At 39.3% G+C, this 17,799-nt stretch overlaps 1 protein-coding gene across 2 annotated transcripts in view; it reads left to right on the top strand.

The window, feature by feature from the left end:
- Positions 1 to 1,202: 1,202 nt before the first annotated feature.
- The window catches only part of SLC2A2 (solute carrier family 2 member 2), a 31,922-nt gene continuing 15,325 nt past the window's right edge, over positions 1,203 to 17,799 (top strand). The window contains exons 1-4 of one of the 2 annotated variants that reach the window (XM_039338015.1): positions 1,203 to 1,430; positions 11,400 to 11,495; positions 13,606 to 13,796; positions 17,178 to 17,302. In XM_039338015.1, coding sequence (XP_039193949.1) covers positions 1,380 to 1,430; positions 11,400 to 11,495; positions 13,606 to 13,796; positions 17,178 to 17,302 — 463 coding nt within the window. In that variant the 5' untranslated portion in view covers positions 1,203 to 1,379. Of the gene's footprint in view, positions 1,431 to 5,665; positions 5,722 to 11,399; positions 11,496 to 13,605; positions 13,797 to 17,177; positions 17,303 to 17,799 lie in introns of those variants that run through there. The other variant, XM_039338023.1, reaches the window with a different exon arrangement.

Here is a 17,799-nt window from a genome sequence, read left to right as displayed (position 1 = left end):
GCTGTTGGTGCCACTGCCACAAAGTGACACCATGGAACAGACACCCCCCCAAAATAAGACCTGGTGCCTCTTTTTGAGGCAAAAAATAATAAAAAATAAGACCGGGTCTTATTTTCAGGGAAACACGATAAATAATTTCATCAATGCTTCAAGTTCAGGAAGGTTAGAGGTGAACTCTTCCATCTTGTATCCACTAATTTTAATTGGGTTAATTATTCTCTAAGTACTTAGGATAAATGTTTCCATTGATTTTAATGGAATTTAAGTATTCTCTTAATTAGCACAGGGATAGGCTGGATTATTTCTCCAGATATTGTTAGATGCCCAATTATATCCAGCATAGCCAGCCAAATGTAAGAGATGATAGGAAGTTCATTCCATGGAGATTTGTTGCTCAATATTTCTGAGAGTTGGGATTTGAATCAAAATCCTGGAGGCTCCATGGAATTTTTTTCTTTTGGCAAGTATCAAATCTCAATTTAACCATGAATCAGTACATGATCTTAACCAGACCTTAGCAATGGAGTTCTGGTCCCAATTGTGATTGTAAATCGAGGACTACCTATAAAAGTTATGAATAGAATATATGTAGAACAGCAGTCTCCAAACTTGGCAACTTTATGACTTGTAGACTTCAACTCCCAGAATTCCCCAGCCTGGGAATGGCTGGTTGAGGAATTCTGGCTGCTGAAGTCCACAAGTTCACAAGTCCTAAACTAGCCAAATTTGGAGACCCCCTGATGTAGAAGAAAAATAACACCTTGCAATTTTCTATTAGCGGAGCAAAAAATCAGAACTACTGTCCTAGAAAAACTTCCAACAATCTGGCATTATCTAACTTGGATTGCAGCCCTGAAAATGATAGCCAGCTAGGAGGGGACTCTGAGAATTGTAAACCCAGCGCTTCTCTGGGTACCAGTTTGGAAAAGGGCAACACTTATGAAATTATCTGAATATTTTGAAATTGGAGTCCAGCATACTGGGATGACAAGTTAGGGGAAGACTTCTGATGTCTAGAATGCAATAAACTCCCAGTGAACATGTCAGCTTATTTTGGTGGGTTTATCATTGTGCAAACTCCTTTGGCCTTTGCACTTTCTCTATTTAAACAATTGGTGTGCAGAGAAGATACACGCTTGCAGAATGCTTGGTTTTTCATTAACATTTGAGTTGATTAATTATATCCTTACCAGTGGCTACAAATAAGCTTCCTCTAATTCTCTCATGTTGTCTGCCACCAACTGTCTCTCTTTCTCCTCCTCCACTTGGGAATCTCATACGATCAACCATGCCTCTCCAGCCCTTTAACCAACAAATCTAATAAAGGTCAGAAACTCATCTTTTGCACGCTTCTTTTGAGCAAGTGACTATCAGCAATCATGGATCTACTGGCAAGAAACACGATGAAACCTAAACAGCGGTTAACAAAGGTAATACTTATGACAAGATATCTTACTAGACTGCCAAATCAAGATTTATGCCCAGCTTCTTAATTAGGTGCAGTGCATCCTTAAGCATGGGTTATACATAGGTGTTCAGAAAGAAAGGCCAATGTATCTATTGAGGCTTACTTCAGGGTAAACAGGGCAATGTTGCAGTCTCATTAATTACTGAGCTCAGTCATTATAACTAAGGTGGAAAAAATAAAAAGGAAGGGGAAGAACATATTCGTAATTACAATCTAGAAGCTACTGAATGGGAAATATCAGCTCTTTTCTTGATCGATGGAATACATTGACTTCTTTCGAATATGTTTTGAATAAAACATGTTGTCAATAGCTTTCACACTGAAAATGTCACCTCTAGAGAATTTATGAGTGTCATTATCAAACGTACTCTTTTCACAACAATTTTAACTCTGGTAAATATACTTGTGAACGTTTCATGCAGCCCAATCTGGCACACTCTGTTTACTTCTTTGATTTAATAAAACTGAAAGGTGACATCTGTAAAAGCTTTCTGCAGCTTTGGGGGCAATTATTCTTTGCTTTAAAAAAATGAAAGGATTCATTCAAATTTGCTAATAGTGCAGTCCTATGCATGTTTATTAAGGAGGAAAATATGGATGTTAGTGGAGCTTATGTCAAGGGAAGTATATCAACTTCAGATTTTGGAGCTAAAATTTCTTTTTTTAATTCATTAACTATTTTTAAAAGAAGAAAAGAAAGAAAATCAAATGGGCTAGCAAAAAGGGAAAAGAAGAAAATTGTTGATATAGAAATATATCACTCAGTGGACACGGCTGGACTAAAATTTCCACCAGTGTAGTCTGGAGATTATGATGAGCGTTAAGCCATGTAAACTGGGAACTGCAAGAATTCAGTTCCAACATAACTGGAGGTTAGTAAGCTGGGAAAGCAAGTTATATAAGATTGCACTAAAGTTATAAATATATTTACTCAGAAATCCATGCTATTCGATATAGTTAACTGGTAGTCTTATCCATGTTTTCAGTTTCATACCTATGCTGATTTTTAGGCATGAAATACATCTTACAATTTCTCTTCAGGTTAGCCACATGTGATACAATACAGACTAGAACGTCATGGCGATCGAGACCTTAAATTGTTTGTGATTTGATGGTGATTTATCCTTCTTACTCTTCTTCTTGCAACGTTGTTCTCCTTTCTTACATAGGCCCTCTAAATGCCACTGGAAGTTTAACTCTACCAGCAGCCTTTGATGTGGTTTGCTCTGGGACAAGTACATTTAAATAAAAGTGCAAAAGAGCCATTTCCAGTTGTGGTTGGTTTTCTATTATCATGAAATTGACTTCAAGACATAGCATCTATCTAATTAGAGAAGTTAGCTGATTTTGGACTTTGTTTCCAGAGCTTCCAGAGTTTCCAGAGGTGGCATTCGGAGCCCTCTATGTGGGCATGCACGCCGTCACCCCAGCCCCGCCTCTCCCCACAGCCCCCTCCACACCAGCAGCCCCCTGGAGAAGAGTCACCCCCAGGTGCAGCCTGCGCGGAGTAGAGCAGCCAAGCACATGGCAGCTGGGCAGCAGACGATGCTGCAGGGCGCAGCCAGAGGGCATGGCCAACATGGTGCTGCAGGGTCACCTGGGCAATCTGCAGCGGGCCGTGGATGGCCCTGAGGGTGGGCAGAGCAGGGCGGGAGCAGGTGGGCAGAGGTGAGCTGGATTTGGGCACTCAGTCTCCAGTAGGTTTGCCATCATTATTCTAAGGCAATATCTTTGCAAAGGTTGCTTGACAATATGAACTGCACTGCACGTATTAAGATTCTAGATCTGCCTACGTTTTTGCTTTCAACTCTATCAAAAACTTTAACTTTCATATGAAACTGATTACTATGCCCACGTTTGAAGAGTGCAACCCTATGCAGACTTATCAGGCAGTAAACACATTGGATATAGTGGGACTTAATTTGGAATAAATATACAGTACGTAGGATGCAAAGTGTCACAGAGTAATGATATAAATAATAATAAATATTAATAAATAAATGAAGCACGACATTTATTTTATAGCAGAGCCTACCTGGCAATCTGGGGCTCAGCCTTCAGACCCCCTTGAAACGTTAACATCAAACTGAATGTCTTAATATAATAGAAAGAGAAAATAATTAAACCCATGATCAGACAGTAAATAATTTTCTGCATCCCTGACTTGAAGAGATTCAAAAGGGAATTGAAATTTGGAGAGTGTGGCAAGCAATTATTCTTCTTTTTTTAAAAAAAACAACTCTCTTTTTAAATATTTATATTAAATATTATATTTATAATTTTATAAATTATAAGTGCAATACTTTGGTCCTGTTGGTTCCTTGAGGGATAGTTAGTATTGATAGTTCTCAACTTACAACCATTCATCTAGAGATAATAATAATAATAATAATAATAATAATAATAATAATAATAATAATAATAATAATAATAAAGTTGGAAGGGACCTTGGAGGTCATCTAGTCCAACCCCCTGCTCGGGCAGGAAACCCTACACCATTTCGGACAAATGGCTGTCCAGTCTCTTCTTAAAAACTTCCAGTGTTGGAGAATTTACTGCTTCTGGAGGCAAGCTGTTCCACTGATTAATTGTTCTCACTGTCAGGAAGTTTCTCCTTAGTTCTAGGTTGCTTCTCTCCTTGATTAGTTTCCACCCGTTGCTTCTTGTCCTGCCTTCAGGTTCTTTGGAGAATAGCTTAATTCCCTCTTCTTTATGGCAGCCCCTGAGATATTGGATCGAAGTTATCACAATACTGAAAAAAATGACATATGACCATTTTCACACTTACGACCGTTGCAGCATCCCCATGGTCAGGGATAGGCAACCTTGGCTCTTTTATGACTCGTGGACCTATCCCTGACCATGGTCACATGAACACATTTTGAGTGCTTGGCAAATGATTCATATTTATGATGGTTGCAATGTCCCAGGGACCTTTTGGGACTTTCTGACAAGCAAAGTCCATGGGGAAGCCAGATTCACTTAACAACTGTGTTAGTAACTTAATAGCTGCAGCGATTCACTTAGGAACGTTGGCAAGAAAGGTCATAAAATGGGGCAGAACTCACTTAACAGCTGTATTGCTTAGCAATGGAAATGTTGGGATCAATTGTGGTCATAAGTCAAAAGACTGCTTGTAACTGGCAGCAATACCAATAGAAGTTGCCTTGTTACCATCGTCAGATCAGTGAAAGATTTTCTCACTAATGATTTGTGTCACTAGTCTTCAGTTCTCCTATGATCTGGAGCATCCCTGGTTTTTTTTTCCTTCACTTTTTAAAAAGGCCAATGTGTGGGCCCAGGGGACACTCCTCCCATTAGCTTTCTTCATTCCAAAATTGGGACTTATACAGGCAGCCAAGGAGGCCTCAGAGTGAGCAACCCACCATCAATAGCTCATTCAAACAAAATAAGCTCCAAGACTTATAGAAATTTGTAAGAAACAGGTGTGTATAAATAATCAGTTTGGAGATTCAATATGAAAGCATCTCAATAGAATATCCTAACTCAGGGATGGGCAACTATGGCTCCTTTGCGACTTCAATTCCTAAAATTCCTAAGCTAACCATTCCATGCTGGCTCAGGATTTTTGAGAGCCCGCAAGTCGTAAAGGAATCACAGCTGCCCAACCCTGTCCTAATAGAATCAGGTTTTTACATGGCTTTGATATATTGATTTATATGGCTGAACTGATCCCAGTATAAATAAATATTTGATCCACTCTTATGGCTCCTGAATAATTCTACCTGATTCTAGTCTGAATTGAAATCGTTCAATTCAAGATTACCATTCAGGATTTTATCAGCTTGCAAATTTAATTCAATTAATGTTTAAAATGGAAGCACCTTTTTTTTTTTTGCCTATTTCTCTCAATTACTCTGAGAATACAGTCAAATTCCTCTTTCATAGGGCAAGAAAACTCTTGAGAAGTTCCAAGACAGATTTCAGCAAAATATTAACCAGGTGTTTCCTAGGCTTTTGCAAAATGAAACATTATTTTATCAGTAGTGTTACTATCTTTAGTCTGTGAAAGCATTATTAAACATCTTTTGAAACCCAGAACGCTAGTCCAAAAGGCTCAGAAACAGAGAGGATTTTCATTTTTACATAGTGACAGCTGGAATGTGTATTAGAATTTTCATTCTTGCTCACAATGGGTGTTCTATGATGGGCTAGGTTAAGAGAATTTTTAGCATCTGACAAGTAGAATTCTGTGAGAGAGATCTGAATGGCAGAAAATGGCAGTTACAGAGGTACAAAACTGATACTCTTTTAAAGCATATATGTACATGAGAAACTGTACTGTGTTAAAATGTACATGTTACATCTATCTCAGATAGCTGGCTAGTCCCAATTTCTCAGTAAGGAGGAGGTAAAGGAGTCCCTGCGGGTTTTATTCTGCTAGTCATAACCAATTTTAGGGGTGGTGTTCATCTCCATTTCTTTAAGCCATTGAGCCAGGGCTGTTTGACGACATTTCCACGGTCACATGGCCAACATGACACCACACCGCAGCACAAAACATATGGTGAAACACGTAATGCTGTTATCCTCCCACTAAAGTGGTACCTAGTTAACTACTTGCATTAGCATGCTTTTGTACTGCTAGGTTGGCAGGAGCTGAGACAAGCAACAGGAGCTCACACCATCACACGCTGCTAGGACTCAAACTGCTGGAGCATAGATCTTCTCTGGTGACTTTTAAACCACTAAGCTACCCCATCTGACATAGGAGGGAGAGGGAAGGAAGAATCATTAAGGGTAACTTCCCATTCAGTTTGCCCTCAGCACACTGACAGTCAATTCAATTCTTATTTCCAGATTGGAGCAAGCACACACAGGTCACTCAGTTCAGCCAACAAAAAATTATTTATTAAAGCTCAACAAACATCAAAAACAGCTAACTGGCAAAATAGGACTGAAGGCAGGTAAACACAGAAAGAAAGAGAGACACGGGAAAAACAGGCAAAAGATAAAAGGACAGAAAATTTGAAATAACGATCTCCATTTTCTATATCCATGTATCAAAAGCAGAGAACTTTTTAAAGCTGCTGAAAACAATACTGTGGGTGGTTTTTGTTTATTCTAGCTTTAACCCTTTTATGTAGATAGCAGTGGCAGAAAAGAGACAGAAAACACTCTCTACTCTGCACCATCAAAGAAACAATTTGGCAAATGGAGATGATGTATCCATTTTCCCTGCCAAAATCTGAGGGCTGATGGCAGTCACATTTTCAGGATGGATAAGAAGAATGAAAGAATTTTGCATTTAGTAGCTCATAAGTCATCCTAAAATATCTATTCATTGATTCTAGAAGAAACACAATAGCACTAGCACTTGGACTTATATACCGCTTCATAGTGCTTTACAGCCCTCTCTGAGCAATTTGCAGAATCAGCCTACTGCCCCCCACAATCTGGGTCCTCATTTTACCAACCTTGGAAGAATGGAAGGCTGATGCCCAAGTTTTCAGCTCTTCTAAGGGACTTCCAACAGCTTATGCAATTCTCACAAGGAGACTTTCCTTTCTAGCAGTTGAAACATCCTATTCTCCATTTCCAACCTCTTTTAAGCTATTTATTTTTTTATTTTTACTTAGTTGTTATTAAATTTATTTGCTGCCCATCTGGCAGTTTGAAGCAACTCTGAGCTATTATTTTAGATAGCATAGGATTGCACTTTTTATGACTACAGTATTATTTATTCTGCAAAGTAGCTAACAATAAAAGTGTCTTCTAGCCCTTTCTCCGATAGCAAATTGATGCCATTTCAGAGGAAGAGGACTCTCATCCACAAAAGTTTATGTTAAGCCTGACTTGTTAAATCTTGAGGGATCACAAAAATTCTTTTGTCTAAAATGTTTTTGACTGTCCTGCTAGATCAGATAGGGCCTGCTTATGGTCCCAATCCACGGGAGCTGAATTGGTTGGGGCCTAGTGCCCCTCTCTATGGAGTACACTGACCCCAAGATACACTCTGGCCTTCAAAAACCTTCTGAAACCTTTTCTGTTTAGGTGAGCTTTCTCATGAAGGTAGCAGAAGCCATCTGAACTTACATTGGGTTTTTTGTTGGTTAAGTGTTGAGTTTTCTCGGCGAAATTGATGTTTGAGATATTTTGTTTACCACTTAGAACTTTTAATAAAATGATATCAACCTATTGTTAATAAATACTGTGCATAAATAATAGATTCATAAATAGAAGAAAACTATAGGAAATTGTGACTACATAATCCCAGAAGCACTGACATCTGGCATATGGAGAACCTCCTTCTTATCAGGATAATAGTGCAAACTTTTTGAAAGACTGCACCTTTTTATATGGGCTTTTACTTAAAAGAAGAAAAGACTGAATCAATGATTTACAGATTTGGGTACTAAAAAGGGTTAAAAGGAAAAGGGAAGGTAATTACAAAGTTAAAAAAAGAAGGAATAGAAAGAATAATACGGTAACTTCTCAACAGAAAAGAGGGTGGAAATCATAATGCTATTATTTTTTTTCTTATCTTTCCTTTGATTCTTTATACTTCATTATATTTAAACATTCTTATAAAATAAATACAAAAAAGGAGAATATTGTAGATGGATCACATCCTTTTGCAAGGAAGGATGGTATAATTTGGTCTCCCTGTCTAGCAGTAATATAGTAACTAGTGTGAATTTGAATGAAATAATGTAAAATAAGTCATTGCTGGGATCACATTTGCTATTGTCTGCCATGTCATAGCAATTATAGAGTTAAAACCAATTTTCTGGTTATTGTGAACTCTTCAAATAGAAAAGGCAGCAGCTAAACGCCTATAACAACTTAACTGAACAGTTAATTTATTAGATTGGTAGACCAATGATCAGATTTTAATTTACTTTCATTAAAGGGTAGGCAATGTTGGCAGCTGGCATGCCGGCATATGTCTGGATCAGCTGCCACTTTGCATAATGAGCACAGAAGAAGTAGCTTATTTGTAGCAGATGATGCAACTCAGTGAATGAAGTGCCAAGACCTGAGGGTCTTATGCCCATTTTAATAACTGTGAATTATTATTTCACTTGTAGGGCACACTGTTATAATTTCTCAGAACACTGACTGTATAGGGCAGTGATGGCGAACCTTTTAGAGATTGAGTGCCCCCAAACCACTCCACCCCTGCACTGCCCCTGCACCACCTGCCCATAGGGCCACCCACCGCCTCCACAACCTGCCGCAAATCACCCAGGCAGCCCAGCAGCACCATGGCAGTCACGTCCTCTGTCCATGCCCTGCAGCATTAACTGCGTGCGGCGGGATGCAAGGGTGGAGTCTTGTCCCCGCTGGTCAGCTGCCATGTCCTTGGCTGTGCTGCTCCACACGGGCCACGCTCAGGGGTGACTCTCCTCCAGGGGGCTGCTGATGAGGGAGGGCTGATGATGAAGGGGAAGGCAGGGCTGGGGCGACGGCACACGTGCCCACAGAGAGGCCGCTGAGTGCCACTTCTGGCATGCGTGACATAGGTTCACCATCACTGGTACAGGGCAAAGACAGGTTTATTCAAATGAATAAAGGGAGTTCCTAAAATAATTAGGAAATTCACCGAGCCCTTATGAACCATGAATGAACCCATGATGCAGGACATTATCCAACCTGGTACTTCTTGCATGTGTGTGATCTTATCATTTCCAACCATCCTGCAATTGGGAATGATGGGCAATGATTTGTTGGGGAATTTTACATATGGTTGGTCGCTTATTAGTGTTATTAAGTTACAGGTAGTCCACAGCTACAATTACAGTTGTTAGAACATGACAACATAACATCATTAAGCAGGACATCACATGACTGCACCCAGTTTTATGACCTTTTTGTGGCATTCACAAAGGGAATGCTGCAGTCATTAAGTGAACCCATTGTTCACCATGGTGCATTTGTAAGCAAATGCCAGTTTCCAGCAAAAAAAGTTGTAAATCATAGTTACATGACTGGGAGATGCTGCAAATGGTCGTAAACATGGGCTGGTTGCCGAGTGTCCAAAAATGTGATCACATGACTGTGGGGTGGGAGCTAGCCATCAGGACTTTGAATCTGGGTTATACGTAACTTTGGGGGGTTCATCATAACTTCGAATCATTGCTAAGCAGTTGGCTGTAAGTTAAAAACTACTTGTATTTGTATCTTGGATATTTATAATTGATTATAAATAACAACTGGTTACTCTACTATTTCATTATTGTACAGGTAATCTTCAACTTACAACCACAATTGAGCCCAAAATTTATGTTGCTAAGGGAGAAATTTGTTAAGTGAGTTTTGCCCCATTTTACGACTTTTCTTGCCACATTTGTTAAGTGAATCACTGCGGTTGTTAAATTAGGAGCATGGTTGTTATTTACTTACTGGTTTTTTATTAGAAAGTTCCTTCCGAATCTACTTTAAAGATAAGGAAGAGCCTCATATACCAATATTCCAGATGACAGACAGACATGGCATAAAGACCAAACTTCTGAGGTCTACATATCAAAGATAAATAATCTTTTTTTTGAGAGAGAGAGAGGAGTGGGAATGACTTTTTTTAAGTGAAATGTTGGCAACAGAGAGAACAGTGATACAGTGAAGTTAAATGAGTGAGTGAAACCAGAGATTCTGGCACTTTATCCCATTTTGGAGGGTGTAAGGAGTTAAAGAAAATACAGTAGATAACTTCAGCCCATTTGAGACTTCTCATACCTGTTTTTCTCTCTCACACACACACACTCCAAACACACATACACTCACGCTTGCAGAAAATCTGCTGCTTGGTAGCAGCCCTCTGGATTACAGTAGGGTAACCTTGGGGTCTCCAGGGTCAAAATAAAAACAGGTAAGATATCATTAATTTATTGAATGCATACACCACCACAATTTGTTGGATCCTATAATTTTGCAAGTATATATAACAAAAATTAACTCAGTACACCAAATATGTCCACCAATTACTATTTGTGGTAGTTTGGCAGGTCTTGACAACTTTGCTATTTCTTTCCTCCTAGGCAATTTAAGAGAGAATGTATTGGTCCTTCATGGACCACAAGTCCTAGCTGCTGGACTCTGTCCAGTTTGATGTATTAATCAGTCCTTGCATATATTTATCACACATATACAATTAATGTGGCTCTGGAAGGACATAATGCACTTGGTTGCAACTGTTCTACACAATTATCCGACTGCTTGTAAAGAGCCTCACTGATGTACGACTGTGAGATTTTTCTGAAATCTGTAAGGAACAATTAACCTCATGCTAGTCGAATGCTATCCTGGTTTTCTTTCCCAAATGTTCAGCAAATGTTCAAAAAAAGCTACATTAGCACATAAAAGAAAGTAAGGTTCCCAGGTTGGATACGTAGGCAGTCGCACTATTATTTCATTGTGCATCCAGCAGCAAAATCTGGTTTTAATGAATCTGCATTGTGATAGCCTTGTGGATTATCCTCGGTTGGAATGTCATACTGGAATCTAGAACAAATTCCTGCAAGTTAAAATAATGCACTTACCCACCCCTTCAAGAAAGTCACCACCAATGTGATGCTCAACTTGGAGCAAGCAGTGATTTGGATTTGATAGCTTCCATATATTTTGCCTATTTAATACAATCATGGCAATATTCCAAATTGAAATAATTGCCATACCTTATTTATTTATATTTAAGTTTTGAATCTATGGAGATTCTCAATCATCCAGATCATGAAAAGGTGCTTTTCAAAAGGCAACTGGATCTTCTTGGTTTTCATTCCTTAAAAATCAAGGGAAATATTGACAGTGTTCTGAATCCTGCCAATCTTTGGAGGCATCATTCAAGCCAACTTTGGTAGCTTTTCAAAGGATTCCAGGCAAAGGGTTGAAATGTGCACCTGATTTCTTCTTCACTCGCCGTAATGGAAATATACCGTGTGACCTTGTGCTCTCATTTGTTGCTTTTTCCTAGGATGTCACGTTCACTTTGTTTCTCTCCGTGTTTACTGCAGTGTTGGGTTTTTTCCAATATGGCTACTGCATTGGGGTCATCAATGCTCCTCAACAGGCAAGTCAATTTGATTATTTACATATGCATTAATATCAGAGCCCATATCTGGGGCTCACTTCTTTCATCTTGGGATATCTTAACTATTTTGATATCTTCAGGAATTTTGATCATGTGATCCTAGGGATGCTGCAATGGTCATCAGTGTGAAAAACAATCATAAGTTGCATTTTCAGTGCCTTTTGTAACTTTGAAAGGTCACTAAATGAATTGTTTTAAGTCGAGGACTACCAGTATAGGCTTGGATCTAATGCAGTGGTTCTCAACCTTTTTAATGCTGCGACCCCCCAACCGGTCGTAAGTCGAGGACTACTCAACTGGTCGTAAGTCGAGGACTACTCAACCGGTGCAGCACCGTTTGCAGAATGGGACTTTTGGCGGACTCAGCAGGGCAGAGACAGCCTGGACAATTCCTATTGGCTTTTGAAAGCCAATAGAATTAGACTCTATTCAAGAGAGTCTATTCTACTGGCTTTCAAAAGCCAATAGAATAAAAGGGAGTAGCACAGCTAAGGAAAAGGGGGAAAAAATGGCGGACTGCGTTGTTTGGCGACTCCCGTGAAATGGTCGTTCGACCCCAAATGGGGTCCCGACCCACAGGTTGAGAACCACTGATCTAATGTAATACAACTCAACACTTAGGACTGCATCCTAAGTGCTCCATATATTACCCCACTTTCTTCTTTGTGGTGTGAAAGTGAATGAATCTCCCAGAGTCAGTTCAGCATCATTTCATCTGCCCTAACTGTTACATTTAGTTTTAACCCAGGATGATTTGAGCAAGCTACAGCCATGCACCACCATTTGGCGCTGACTTGCTTGAGAAAAATAAAAGGACAAAATGCATTCAAGTGCTGCCAATCTCTTCCTACATTTAGGTGTATTCTCAGCTATTTTTCATACACACCCAAAATGTGGGACCAATTTCAGCAGAGAGTGGGGTAATAAATGGGGCACTTAGGATGCAGTCCTAAGTGTTGATTTGTATTACATTAAATCCAAGCCAATACTGGTAGTCCTCGACTTAAAACAGTTCATTTACTCCCAATTAGTACAAAACTTAAATTGTTCTGCATGTAACACAAAGCCCCTTTTCCTGAATAGATTAGCACCATATGTTGAGATATCTGGAAAAAAATGTCTATGGATATCCTCAGTCATCCGGGTCATAGTTATCCCAAAGGTGCTTTATTCATAAAGCAACTGGACTTTCTTGCTTTTTCTCTGAAGACGTTTCGCTTCTCATCCAAGAAGCTTCTTCGGTTCCCCATCATTTTTATTTCAAGAAAAAAAAAACCTCAAGAAAGTCCAGTTGCCTCATGAAAAAGCACCTTTGGGATCTGAAAAAAAAGCTATTGAGATAGATAACTCTCAGATATATTTCTTGTACTAGTTGTGATCCTCAGTTGCTAATTTCTAAACACCAATTTTAAGTATGTATTATTAAAAAAAATTATTTATTACACACATTTATACTGCTGCTCAACTCTCACACAATGACTCTGGGCAGTATAGAAGAGAATAGACCAGGGGTAAGCAATCTTGGCTCTTTTATGACTCGTGGACTTCAACTCCCAGAATTCCTGAGCCAGCATGGGGGAACTATGGCTCCCTCATGACTTGTGGACTTCAACTCCCAGAATTCCTGAGCCAGCATGGCTCAGCTTGGAAACCTCGTCCTTTCCCCTCAGCATGGCAGGCTCAGGAATTCTGGGAGTTGAAGTCCACGAGTCATAAAAGAGCCAAGGTTGCCTACCCCTGGAATAGACTCATAGGGTTGGAAGGGACCTTGGAGGTCTTCTGGTCCAACCCCTTCCTCTTGGCAGGAGACCTTAAAATTCAGTTAAACATTCACAGTTTAAACCTTCACCCCAAACATTTAGAGGCTAAATGCAAATTTGGGACATATATAGTGACAGGCATTCTTAGTTGTTAAAAATCAAGACCCAAAGGTGCTTTTTCAAAAGGTAACTGGACTTTTTTTTTGTTTTTCCTTTGTTTCACTTCTCATCCTGAAGAAGGTGATGGGCAAATTCAGGTTGTGAAACATGCACAGTCAAAAATAATCTTAGTTTTTAATGAAATGACTAATGCACTTTTGTCAACACAGATCATAATGACCCACTACGCAAAGATCCTGAAAATAGAAAGTGCTAAAAATGCCTCAGGCAGTTTTTTAATTGAAGAAGTATTGAAAGATCCAACGATCATGATGCTTTGGTCCTTGTCTGTCTCTATGTTTGCTGTTGGCGGGATGATTTCCTCTTTCACCGTTGGCTGGATTGGGGAAAAGATGCCACGGTGAGGATTATTTTTCCTTCTTGAATTTAATGTCTTGGTAGAAAAACAAAGCAGGCATTCTGTGTAACTCAGGAGATAATGAAAACCATTCTTATTGGGTCCTGACTACCACTGACACATTGAAGAAATATCTATCTATCTATCTATCTATCTATCTATCTATCTATCTATCTATCTATCTATCTATCTATCATCTATCATTTATCTGTCTATCATCTGTCTATTATCTATCATCTATCATTATCTATCTGTCTGTCTGTCATCCATCCATCCGTCCGTCCGTACGTCCGTCTGTGTCTATCATTTATCACCTATCTATCTGTCTGTCATCTAGCTATCTATGTATCTATGTATCTATCTATCTATGTATGTATGTATGTATCTATCTATCTATCTATCTATCTATCTATTTATCATCTATCTGTCTGTCTGTCTATCATCTATCATCTATCACCTATCTATCTATCTATCTATCTATCTATCATCTATCATTTATCTGTCTATCATCTGTCTATTATCTATCATCTATCATTATCTATCTATCTGTCTGTCTGTCATCCATCCATCCGTCCGTCCGTATGTCCGTCTGTGTCTATCATCTATCACCTATCTATCTGTCTGTCATCTAGCTATCTATGTATCTATGTATCTATGTATCTATCTATCTATCTATCTATCTATCTATCTATCTATCTATCTATCTATTTATCATCTATCTGTCTGTCTGTCTATCATCTATCATCTATCACCTATCTATCTATCTATCTATCTATCTATCTATCTATCCATCCATCCATCCATCCATCCATCCATCTCTTCACCCATCCATCTGTCCGTCCGTCTGTTTATCCATCCATCCCTCCATTTATATGGCCAACCACTGGCCATGTGATTCTGAGTATCAAACAATCCTTTAAGATAATAAATAATCAAAAACTTCGGGAGTTATACTGTTTCATAAGACAGGTACTGCAACATAACATAATGTCTTTTCTTCAAGGATTGCACTGGCTACCGGTCAGCTTCTGGATGCAATTCAGGTTGTCATCTTTAAAACTCTATATTGTTCAGGGTGTGGATATTTATGGAACTATTTTTTTCCAGTGACTTCGGTCCAGTACGTTCAAGCAAGATAGGCTTGTTCTAGGATTTCAGGCTGAGGGTCTTCTCCAGACATCTTGGACATGCAAAGAACTGGACATGTAGCATTTGGATTCAAAGAATATCTCCATCCGTATATCATTTCCATAAAAGGTTAATGGCTGCTAGCTTGGTTGATGTTAACAATGAAGCAGCTTACTGAGATAATATATCTTAATAATTATCCTGAAAACAAAGAACAGAGAAGTCATTTATCTTCATGTTCTGTGTGTCAGTTTCTCAAAATGTCTGCTTGATCACTGGTAAAATTACAATAATGAACTAGATGGAAATTTACTTTGATTCAACAAAGTTTTTCTTCACTGTTGAGTTCCATCTTTAACGACAGTACTGAACTCTAAAATTCTTAGTCTATCATATTGCTGATTTCCTGAATATAGGGAAAGTAGTTGTCTCACCCCCCCAATGGGACTGGCCCACCCACCCACACCAGCACAGGAGGCATGCTGTGGGCCCCATCAGTCAAGGAATTTCAATTGGAACATCTTAGCCCCTGAGGTTAGATTGATTCCCACCCTTCTGACCTTTTGTAAGGGCCTAAAGACATGGGTCTGCCAGTTGACCAGAGGCCCCAATGGAGGAGCATCACATTGGAGGTGGTTGATGAGTTAAGAGGTAATCCCATCTCCCCCCCACACACACATCCTGCTCCCTCCCTCCCCATCTTTTAGCTATAATTTTTAATCTTTGATTGTAGCTCCGTTGTTATTATTTTAGAAATAATCTTTCTCAGTGGCAGCCCCCTCTTTTGACAACAACATATCTCCTGCAGTCACCCTAACATTTTTCAGGAAAGTGGTAAAGACATTCTGTGGGACATTAGAATAGGAAGAGTTTCAATTAGAACAGGAACAGGTTTCCACGTTTGATTTTTCAAACGGATTTTTTTTAGTCCTGTATAGTGTAACCCTCCCAAAATTGCAGAGTTTGGAAATAAAATAATAAAACAATGTAAGTGCCATACTGGATAAGATGAAAAGAATAGCAGCTATAATGAGAAAAGGGGATGACAGAGCAAAAAGCCTATACTGGTACCTCTGGGAATTTATTAGGCAGAGAAGTGAAGTTTGAATGATGGCAGGCTGAAGGGTGTCTGCTCTTCACCTTTATTAGAATAATCAAAGCACTGATACAGGCTATCCTTTATCTGGGCTGTGCAAATCTAATAGGAGTCAACCACGATTAAGGGACTGAAGAGGATAGGGGTATATTTACACAGGATGGCTGCTACAAAATACAGTGCAGCTGAGCTACAAAGCCATTTGATGAGACTTCTTCTGAGGGGCATAATAGCAAACTGTCCATCCATGTTTTATTTTCTGGAAGCAATCACCACTGATAAGTAACAGAGCACGGGAAAACCCTTCTGTGTTTTGTAAGCCTGTTTAGGGATTGTATGATTTACCAAGCTACAGCTAGTCCTCAGTTTATGACTAGTGACTTAGTGACTGTTCAAAGTTACAATGAATTCTACCTTGGGGCTACATATGACCCAGATTCAAAGTTCTGATAGTTGCTCCCTACCACTCCCATGGTCATATGACCAAACTTTAGGTGTTCAGCAACACAGCTACACTAATAGTCATTAGCAGTGTCCTGTGGTCACATGACCATGTTTTATGACAATTTTGCCAAAAAACAGCATTTACTTCTGGTTTTTGGCAAAACTGCATCCATGGATCACTTAACAACCATGCCATTCACTTAACAACCCCCACAAAACACATCATAAAATCCAAATTATATATTGACCAAGCCATTTTACAGCTGTCACAACTGATAGTGGTGATGGGCAGGCTCCATTACGGTTGTAAGTCAGGGACTATCTGTATATATTTTTGTTTTGTGCAATATATGAACCTAGCCAATTCAGTTAAGAACCCCTGATGAAAGGCAAGGTGTAAATCCTGCCTATAAATTACAGCAGCAGCATCTTTAGATGTAGTTAATACAGAAGTACTACAATTTTAACCAAGGTTAGCCAGTGTCTTCAAAGAAGACTCAGGTTAGTGGTAGCTGCAATTATGAAAAAAGCCCTGAATTTGGAGAAGGTTTGATAAAAATAGGCTGCCTGCCCACCAATGTTCAGCTTTTTATTTACTATGGAGATGCTTTTGCTATTTGGACACCAGTAAATCAAGTCACTTTGGATACTAAACTAAAAATCAAATCATTTTGGATATTAAACCTTGTTTAATATACCTCTTCCTGTTATTCTAGAGTGAGAGCCATGCTACTGGTGAATATTTTTGCGGTCTCTGGGAACTTATTTTTTGTAGTGGCAAAAAATGGCCCTTCCCACATCCTGGTAATTATTGGAAGAGTCTTGACAGGCTTGCATGGTGGTAAGTTAAAAGTTGATTCTCAATAGATGTCAACCGTCCCATTTGGAACATTCAACAAAAGAAACTCCCAGCTCCTTAGATGAACCTTTATTGAAATAGCCATCTAGGCACAGCAGAAGCAAAGTCAACTCTGGAATTTTTCCTGAAAAAACTCACATAGGTAATTCCCTTTTCCCCTCCGGGCCACTCACAGTTCATAGTTCACCAGCTGAGTTCAGTTCTTCTACTTTGGGAAAAACTGAATGCTTCAGCGAAAACATTCTTCATCACTCAGCCTTGTTAGATAACGTTTCCCCGGCAACAGATGGCTCACTTGCATTCCACAGCCTCCCTCCACCCTTAGAAATTTACGGCCATGATGAAGTTGCAAGTGAAAGCAGGCAACTATGGAGTGAGTCAGGTTTGACAATGGAGCTTTTCTTCTCGGATTTTCCTTGACACTTCAGTGATTATTTGCAAGTGAAAAAGGAACATGGCTGCATTATCAGCACTGGCTG

This window comes from Crotalus tigris, unplaced genomic scaffold (assembly GCF_016545835.1).
Source record: "Crotalus tigris isolate CLP2741 ecotype Arizona unplaced genomic scaffold, ASM1654583v1 scf7180000017549.6302385, whole genome shotgun sequence".
Taxonomy (NCBI): domain Eukaryota; kingdom Metazoa; phylum Chordata; class Lepidosauria; order Squamata; family Viperidae; genus Crotalus; species Crotalus tigris.
This window is presented reverse-complemented; position numbering and strand designations above follow the sequence as displayed.